The 9,758-nt window shown below is 33.3% G+C and overlaps 1 protein-coding gene across 2 annotated transcripts in view; it reads left to right on the top strand.

Annotated features, from left to right (window-relative positions):
• The first annotated feature begins 4,147 nt into the window (after positions 1–4,147).
• MPP6 (membrane palmitoylated protein 6) overlaps positions 4,148–9,758 on the top strand; it is a 66,878-nt gene continuing 61,267 nt past the window's right edge. Inside the window, exons 1-2 of one of the 2 annotated variants that reach the window (XM_008072328.2) lie at positions 4,148–4,286; positions 8,284–8,402. In XM_008072328.2, coding sequence (XP_008070519.1) covers positions 8,286–8,402 — 117 coding nt within the window. In that variant the 5' untranslated portion in view covers positions 4,148–4,286; positions 8,284–8,285. Of the gene's footprint in view, positions 4,287–8,283; positions 8,403–8,601; positions 8,728–9,758 lie in introns of those variants that run through there. The other variant, XM_021706075.1, reaches the window with a different exon arrangement.

The raw sequence follows: 9,758 nt of genomic DNA, 5'->3' as shown, positions 1-9,758 counted from the left end.
TTTCTCCATTAAATGTGATGTTTTCTATAAAAATCTGGTATAAAATAACAATGGTTTCCTTCTATTTTTACTAACGTAGGATTTTTCCACCAGAATTGGGATTTGTATTTTATCTCTTGTATCTTAAACATTGAAATGAGTATGGGTTTTTTATTTTTCTATGATAATAAATTATATACTTAATATAAGTAAGTACATATTAATTATATTGAACCATCTTTATATTACTAGGATAAACTGTACTTGGCTATTATCACATTCTTTTAGTCACTGTTACATTCAATTTATAAATATGTTTAAGATCTGCATCTACATTCATTTGTGAGTTTAGTGTGTGTGTGTGTGTGTGTGTGTGTGTGTGTGTGTGTGTTTGTGTGTATTTTTTTTTTTTAACTGCATTTTGAAGTCCACATCAAAACTGGGAGGCTTTCTATCTTGTTTTCTTGTTTGTTTCTTTACAGTGAGAATCTCACTTTGTCACCCAGGCTGGAGTACAGTGGCACCACAGCCTCTCCTGGGCTCAGGGAATCCTTCTACTTTATACTTCCAAATACCTGGGACTGCAGGTGCACACCACCACACTAGGCTAATTTTTTTTTTACTTTTGTGGGCATGGGGTCTTGCTTTGTGACCTAGACTGGTCTCAAACTTCTGTTCTCAAACAGTTCTCCCACCTTGGCCTCCCAAAGTGCTGGAATTACAGGCGTGAGCCACTGCACCTGGCTGAAACATTATTGATCTTTGTATGCTAATATTGTGTCCTGAAACTTTACTGAATTTGTTTATTAGTTTAAGAGCTTTTTGCTCAAGTTTTCAAGTCTTTTTATATACAAAGGGGGACCCATAAAAAAACGGAATTAATTTTTGGTGAGCAGGTCCCTTGTAGAACAGGCTTCTCCTGCAAGGTTAGTGTTCTAGGCACCCATCGGCATCAGTGTACCAGATGATATTAATTGTTGAACCATCTTTACATTACTAGGATAAACTGTATTGGCTATTATTATTCTTTTCATCATTGTTACATTCAGTTTGCAAGTATGTTTAAGATATTTTGCATATATGGTCATATGTGAGTTTAGCATCATTTTTTTTTCTGAGTTTTGAAGTCCACATAGAAATTGGGAAGCTTTCTATCTTGTTTGCTTGTTGGGTTTTTTTGAGTCAGAGTCTCACTGTCACCCACACTGGGTGTTTTGTTTCTATTTTTATTTGTTTTAATAACGTTTTACATTTCCTTTTGGATTTCTTTCTTTACTCATTGGTTGTTCAAGAACATGTTTAATTTCCATCTATTTGTATAGTTTTGTATGCTCTTCTTGTTAATGATTTTTAGTTTTATCCCACTGTGATTAGGTAAGATACTAAATATAGTTTTGATTTTTTAAAAGTTTTTGAGACTTCTTTTATGTCCTAACATATGGTCAGACCTAGAGAATGTTTCACATACTGGTAGAAAGAATGTGTATTGTGCAGCTGTTGGGAGAAGTGTTCTGTAAATGTCTATTAGATCTATTGGTCCATGGTGCAGTTTGAAACTGGTGTTTTCTTTGTTGATTTTCTGTCTGATTATTAGTTAAATGCTGAGAGTTGGGTGTTGAAGGCTCCAACTATTATTGTGTTAGAGCCTTTTTCTTCCTTTAGATCATATAATATTTGCTTTGTCTATCTGGTGCTCCAGTGTTGGGTGCTTATATACATATTTATAATTGTTATATCCTCTTGCTGAATTGATTCTTTTATTCTTATATAATGTCCTTCTTTGCCTCTTTTTATTGTTTTTGTCTTAACGTCTGTTTTATCTCATATTAGTATAGTTATTCCTGCTTGCTCTTTGTTTTCATTTGCATGAATTATCTTTTTCATCTCTTCACTTTCATTTTATGTGTGTTTTTACAATTGAGATGAGTTGCTTGTAGACAGCATATAGTTGGGTCTTGATTTTTTAAAATTTATTCAGCTAGTGTATATTTCTAATTGGAAATTTTAATTTAATTTTTTTATATTCAAGGTTATTACTGATAGATGAGGACTCCTGCCATTTTTTTCTCTCTTTTTTTTTGTATTCCTTGTTCCTTACATCTTCTCTTATTGTTTATTTTTGTGGTTGGGTGGTTCTCTGTAGTGATAAAATTAGATTCCTTTCTCTTCCTCCTTTGTGTACTGACTTGGTGAGTTTTATAATTTTTCATGCTTTCATGATGGTAGTTATCATTTTTTTGGTTGAAGATGTAGGACTTCCTTGGGCATTTTTTGTCACACCAGTGTAATGGTGATGAATTTCCTTAATTATTGCTTGTCTGAAAAAAAGACTTTATTTCACCTTCATTTCTGAATGATAACTGAGCTGGGTATAATATTCTTGAGTGGCAGGTTTTTTTCTTTTGTAATTGGAATATATCATCTCATTCTCTTTTGGCCTATAAAGCTTTTGCTGAGACTTGTCCTGTTAGTCTAATGGAGTTTTATTTATATGTAAGTTGTGCTTCATGTCAGGGGTGCACGCATGTATGCACACCCTGCAATGAGTCAACCAACTTAGTGTCTGACTAACTGGGATTGGGGCCACAGGGCTGTTACCCTGGCCAGTGGCATGGACACATGGCTGGCTGCTTGGTTGACTTGGAGATGTTGATGCCTGAATTGGGACCACAGGACTGTTTTTTAGGCTCCAGAGGTGAATGTGCAGCCACTAGGCTAGTCTAGAAGTCTGCCAGGGAGGACCCATGAGCTGTTTTTTTAAAAGGTTCTAAGTTGGGTGCATAACTGCTCAACCAGTTTGCTCGCATGTCTTTTAGGAGCAGGCCCCCAGGGATAGTTCTCAGGCCCCAGGTGCAGATGCAGGGCTGTGTTCTGCCAGGTGAGTTGGGGAATGAGGAGTACCTACCTTATGCTTCTAATCTGGAGCAGTACAGCTGTGTGAATTCACAGTAGCTTCCCAAACTAGGTTCAGTGCTTGGTTGGACTGTGTGATTCTCTTGTAATAAGGAATGCAGGTGTTTGAAGTGCAGTAGGGACTGGTGAAGTTTCTTTGCTTATCTTTTTCCAAAGGGAAGTCCCTCCTGACTCTGGGCCAATCTGGGTTTGGGGGATGGTGTGCAAGAGACAGGGTGCCTCCACACTGCCTCCCTCAGCTTCATTACAGGTACCTCTCTGCTCCCCTATTGCACTTGAGCACTGTCCCTTCAACACTCCAGTCCAATCTTAGCTTTATAATTGTTAATTTCTTGCCTTGGTCCTTTCTTAGTGGCAGGGGCTAGCATGAGTGCCAGATGCCTCTAGTTAACCACCTCACTGGTGTCACTCTTTGGTGTCTTGTCTTTTCTTAATCAGATTAGCTGGGTATTTGTCTGTTTTTATTGATCATTTGAAAGAACCAGCTATTGTTTAGCTTATTGAGCATATCTATTTTGTTAATTGGTTGACTTTTGCTTTTCCTTATTTTAATTTTTTCTTTGTATTTCTCAATTTTCCATTACCTTATAAATTTTGATCTTTCATGATCCATAGCAGTTTTCTCAAATTTTTCCTCTTTTTGCTTTTTTTTTTTTTTTTTAAGTGGAAGAATTCTTCAGTTTTATCTTTCTTCACATTGTAATTTTGTCTTTGCTTTCTGGCTTGCTTGCTTGCTTGCTTGCTTCTTTTTTCCCCCAGTCATACTGTTTCTTTGGAAGTTAGTGCTTCTGTTTGTTGAATTTGATGAGTCTAGTGTATGCTGCTAGTTTTCATAAGTGTTTAGTTATTCCTGGCTCATATCTGTAATTAAAGGATCTAGATTAAATATGTTAATTTTTCTCTAGCAAGAAATCTCATTTATGTGCTGTTGAATCTAGGTTCTGATTAAAGTGTCTATCTTCTTGTGATTGTGGAAAAGGAGTGGAACTTGCAGGTAATTTACCTTCTGAGTTTTGACACTTCTCTTTCTTTCTGGAATCTGAGTTAATGGGAGACACTTCTGCTCCTGTCTTAACCTTGTAAGGCTCCCACTTCAGAGAGCTTCCTATTTTACATATTAATTTTTATATATATTTTATATATTAAGTTTTTACATATATTAGAATTGTCTTGTGTTTTTTTCATGTCTGAGTAATCATTATAGATATATTTTAACATTTTCTAGGGTTAATTGTCATATTACTCTTTTTTTAATCATGAAAGTACTTTATTTGAAGTTGGGGGGGGGAGGACTTCAGTGTAAAAAAGAAAGCTATTTCTATTTTAAACAAAGAAACAGTAGGAGAGATTTCTGTAAGAAAATAATAGCTCGAACTCCATTGTTCACAATTTTGGTGAGGTAGCCTGCGGAATCACTCTTTTACTAAATTATTCTTTGTTATAATTCTCTTGCATGTTTTCTCTTGTTTATTGCTTCATATGCTTTTCAGATACTATAGTTGAAAATAAATAACTATGTTTTTATTTTGACTAGAAAGCCACCAAGTGTACAAATTAGCTTAAGAATTATTGGCAACATTACAATATTTAAGATATCTTTTCCAGGACAAAGGATACTGGCAAATTTATCAGTTTTTAAAAATTAAATTCTATGATTAAGAATCAGTAATAATTTATGAAGATCTTCAAAATAACCAAGGCTATATTTCACAATCTCCATCACTTTTCTACCCATTTAATTAATTAAGCACCAATAAAAAAACTAATCAAGCATCTCAAGAATCAATATAGAAGATAGTCTTTTTTTTTTTTTTTTTTTGAATTGGAGTGTCTGTCATCCAGGCTGGAATGCAGTGGCACAATCACAACTCAATGCATCCTCTACCTTCTAGGCTCAGGAGATCCTTCCACCTCAGCCTCCTGAGTAGTTGGGACTATAGGTGCATGCCACCATACCAGTCTATTTTTTTTTTTATTTTTTGTAACTACAAGGTCTCACTATGTTGCCCAGGCTAGTCTCAAACTCCTGGGCTCAAATAGTCCTCCTGCTTTGGCCTCCCAAAGTGCTGGGATTCCTGGTGTGAGCTACTGTGCCTGGCCTAGAAGATATATATATATATATATTTTTTTTTTTTTTTTTTCTTTTTTAATCTTCAGTACAACTGAGGATATGGACACTGACTAGATATTTGATAGAATTAAGGGTTATTGTTTATTTGTTAGCTATGCTAATATTATTTTGTTTATATTATTTTAAAAGTGTCCTGATTTTTAGGCATATATACTGAATATGATATCTGGGATTTATTTCAAACATAAGTAAGGCAGAGTGTATGCAGTGGTATGAAACAAGACTGACCACAAGTTTCTAATTGTTGGAGCTCATAGTAGTTGAGTTCACTATATTATTATGTTTTCTTTGTATATGCTCTAATTTTCCCATAATAAAAGTTAAAAATAAAGACAAACGTAGAATGTTAAAGGAAAAAAAATAAGTAATCATGAGCTTTAGAGCTAACTACATTTATAGCCATGGGGCAAAAGTACTTTAAAATCCCCGCACTTTTGAAAGCAGAGGTAAGAGCATTGCCTGAGCCCAGAGGTTCAAGACCATAATGGATAACTTGGTGAGACCTCATCTCTACAATAAGTTAGGGGAAAAGAAATAGCCTGGCTTGTTAGCACATACCTGTAGTTCCAGCTACTTGGAGGGCTGAGGCAGAAGATAGCCTGAGTCCAGTAGCAATGAGCTATGAGCATGCCACTGCATTTCAGCCTGGGTGACAGAGTGATATTCCAACTCAACAAAAAAAAAAAATTCTATTGTTCTCTGCCCACTTAAAGGTAAACTTTGGACCTTAAGTAAAATTAGGAGGTAGGTATTTTTCATATTCTTTTTCCTAGTGTCTTCTTTCTTCATCTTAATCCAATACTGATTTTCCTTATTTTTGTATCTAGTGCACATTGTACTCCTGTTCACCTCTTCACTTCTAAAATTGTCAGTCATTTACACATAATGACTAGGAGACCTATAGATGAACCTATCCAAATTAAAGTACAAGAGAAGAATGCTTTAAGAAGGAAATCAGGGCTAGGAGTCAGGAAATAAATCTGATAGAGTTGTAGAAAAATATTTGAACATTTGGAAATATGCTGATAGAAATGTGAAAAACTTGTTGGAATGTTTGAATAAAAACTTTTAAGAGTTTCATATGAAAAACACTTCATTTGATAGAAAATGGAGAGCCTGAAGATAGGGAAGGTAAAGGCTTAAAACTCTGCTATTCTAACAGAAAGCCAATAATGTCCAAAATGAGTCAATCAAAAGGTAGCAATACTAACATATTTTCCAAAGAGAAAAGAAACTATCAACAGATTTGATGAAAAGAAACCATTAACAAATTCACAGTAATTATTTCTGGGTAGTAGAATAAGTTGGGAGAAGGGAAAATAGCATGAAACAGAGGGCTGCTATATTTTATTATAAGCCATTTAGTTGTAATGGCTAACTTTTAGTGTTTGTATTTTAAATAAAAGTTAATATTAAAAACAAGTAAATGTTATATTTGTTTATTCCAAAAAAAATCAGAAGGAGATAAAACTAATGAAATTAAGATTTCAATAGAGAATGAAGGAAAGGACTAGCTTCACTCTTTTCATGTGCATATCCAGTTAGTTGTTCCGTCACCAGTTATTAGAAAGACTATTATTTTCTTTGTTGAATTGTCTTGCCACCCCATCAAATTCAGTTGTCCATAAATTTCTAACAATTTTTTGAGACTCTTGTTTAGTTATATGTCTGTCAATATGCTAGTTTCACACAGTCTTGATAACTATAACTTCTTAGTAAGTTTTGAAATTGAGAAGTGTGAGTTCTCCAGTTTTGTTCTTCCTTTTGAAGATTTCTTTAGCTATTCTGGGTGTCTTTTCATATGAATTTTAGGATGAACTTGTCGATTTCTGCAGGAAAAAAGGAGTTGGGGCAGCTGAGATTATGATAGAGATTGCATTAAACCTGTAGATCAATTTGAGGAATATTGCCATTTTAATAATATTAAGTCTTCCAATCAGTGAACATTAATGTCTTTCCATTTAGTTAGATCTTTTTTATTCTTTGATTAATGTTTTCTAGTTTCAGTGTACAAACTTTGTTCTTTTGCTACATTTATTTCTCAGTATTTTATTGTTTTGATGCTAGTATAAAAATGATTTTTGGATTGTTCGTTGCTAGTGCATAGAAATATAACTGATTGTTGTGTATTGATTGTGTATCTTAAAACCTTGGTGAAGCCATTTATTCTAATACATTTTTTGTGTATTAGGATTTTTTCATACATACGATCATATCTACAAATAGAGATCATTTTACTTATTACTTTCCAATCTGGATACCTTTAATTTCCTATTTCTTTTCTTTTCTTTTTTGCCTAACTGGCTTGGCTAGAACTTCCAATATGAAATTGAATAGACACAACAAGAGTGGACAACTTTGTCTTATTCCTGATCTTAGGGAGAGAGCATCCAGTCTTTCACCATTAAGTATGATGTTTGTTGTGAGTTTTTCATAGCTGCCTTTTATCAGGATGAGGAATTTCCCTTCTATTTTTAGTTTGGTGAATGTTTTTTATTTTGAAAACTTTTTGAATTTTGTCGAATGCTTTTTCTTGGTCTATTGAGATGTCATTTAGTTTTTGGTCTTTGTTCTGTTAATATGGTATATTGATTGATTTTCATATGTTGAACTACTCTTGCATTCCTGGGATAAATTGAATTTGACCATTGTTTACAATATTTTGTATGTGTTGCTGGATTGAATTTGCTAGTATTTTGTTAAAGATTTTTGTACCTGTATTTATAAGAGATATTGGCTGTAATATTTTTGTGTTGTTTTGGGGTTTAGTATCAGGGTAGTTGGTCTCATAGGATGAGTTGGGAAGTGTTTCCTCTTCTATTTTTTTGGAAGAGTTTGTGAAGTATTGGTTTTAATTCTTTTTTAAATAGAATTCACCAGTGAAGCCTGGTTCTGGGTGTGTGAGAAGTTTTTTGATTTGCTAATTCAGTCATTTTGCCTTTTATAAGGATTGAGATTTTTATCTTCTTAGGTTAATATTTTTAAATTTGAAAAATGTAAAGCAAGTGCAAGGTTGTAAGTATGTATAAAGTATTCTGATAGAGCCCAAATTGCATATCAAAATCTATCCTTTCTAACTAATTTAAGGGAAGTCAACTTGAAACTCCTACAGTTTAACAGTTCCCTTTTTTAAATGTAATTTTTCAAAAGATTATTTTAATGTATGTTTATTTGCATTTTTTAATAATCTTACCCAATAATGGTTTGGAATTGAAGGGTTTTTTGTTTGTTTATTTTAATGTTGCTTTTCATCTCAGCAGCAATGCAGCAAGTCTTGGAAAACCTTACGGAGCTGCCGTCTTCTACAGGAGCAGAAGAAATAGACCTAATTTTCCTCAAGGGAATTATGGAAAATCCTATTGTAAAATCACTTGCTAAGGTAAATTGATTTATTTACAGGATTACTGAATTATTTTGGAAATTGTTTTTACAGAGGTCTTTTCAGGTATTACTATTTTAGAACTTGGTTGATATACCTTAGTTCTAGTTAGCAAATAATGGCACTTATCATATGATGAAATCTTACTTATGCAAAAATTAAGTCACTTTTGCCTTTTCTAGTCTGACTTTAACTACAGGATGGAATAACTCTTAGTTTTTACCTAACACCTTTAAGGTTTAGAGAAATCATATCTGCACAGTTGTGTTATAATGGGGCCTGTGAAAAAGATCCTGGTTCTGTTTCCATTTGTAACTACAGCAAGGTACTGATTTTCTTCTTTTATGTTAGATTGTATACTTGTTTTTCATTTAAATTCTTGGCTTCCTTTATCTAGTATGTTTTTGAAATCTTGTTTTTTCTTGCATAACACTGATATTTTAAGACTGGTTTCCATAGTCAACTCTGAAGTAATCTCCTGAACTTATAAATATACTTTACAACCATTTTCTTGGTACAGTTTCATTTTACTTATATATACTATTTTCCCATAATAACTGTATAGATATCACAAAAGCTAAGTATATTACTTTACAACCCAGCTCTCCCCTTCTTTAGAGTTCCCTCAAATGATTCTTGCTTTCAAGAACCTATGTCACTTGCCTTTGCTTTCTCTGACCTGTTTTTCATATAGCCATCTTGTCATTTCTTTTTCTTTTTGTTCTCTGAGAATATTGTATTCACCCCCTCCTGACGTCTTTTCCTAACCATACTCTATGACTTGTTTTCTTCCAGGATTTCTGAAGGATACCCTTTACAAAGTTTTCCATTAGTAAAAATGAGTTAATGATGCAGACTCTTCATTTTATTTATACTTACTCATACTAAGGTCACTTGGTATAAAGGCTTCTAAGTAGAAACCAATTCACTAGCAGATCACCGAACTGGAATTTTTATTGTAATCATTTTTAATTGCAGTCTTTCCAAAGTTTATTTGATATTTTTACATTTTGATAATATACAAGATATTACTTACTTTCAGATTCAAATGTCTTATCATAAATGTTAATCACTACTGTGCTGAAGTAAATTAATAACTCCAGGGCTATAGAAATAAGTAGGAACTGTTTAAGCCTATATAAAATGGCTACCTTGGATTCTTGTTGGTACTTTAAAAATAGTTTTTCACTCTTCTCTTGATGTCATACTGTTGACTGTCAGTTTTTATTGTTTCTGATGAAAGTAAAATAATAGACTCACCCAATAACATCAAACATTGAAACAGATTCTCAATGAGTAAAAACAATAGTAGTTCAATACTCCTACAATGTAGGTTAAAAAAAAAAAAAAGTCTCA

This window comes from Carlito syrichta, unplaced genomic scaffold (assembly GCF_000164805.1).
Source record: "Carlito syrichta isolate Samal-C Ts95f unplaced genomic scaffold, Tarsius_syrichta-2.0.1 Scaffold315119, whole genome shotgun sequence".
Classification (NCBI taxonomy): domain Eukaryota; kingdom Metazoa; phylum Chordata; class Mammalia; order Primates; family Tarsiidae; genus Carlito; species Carlito syrichta.
The sequence above is the reverse complement of the archived record's forward strand: the minus strand, read 5'-3'. Positions and strand labels throughout refer to the sequence as shown.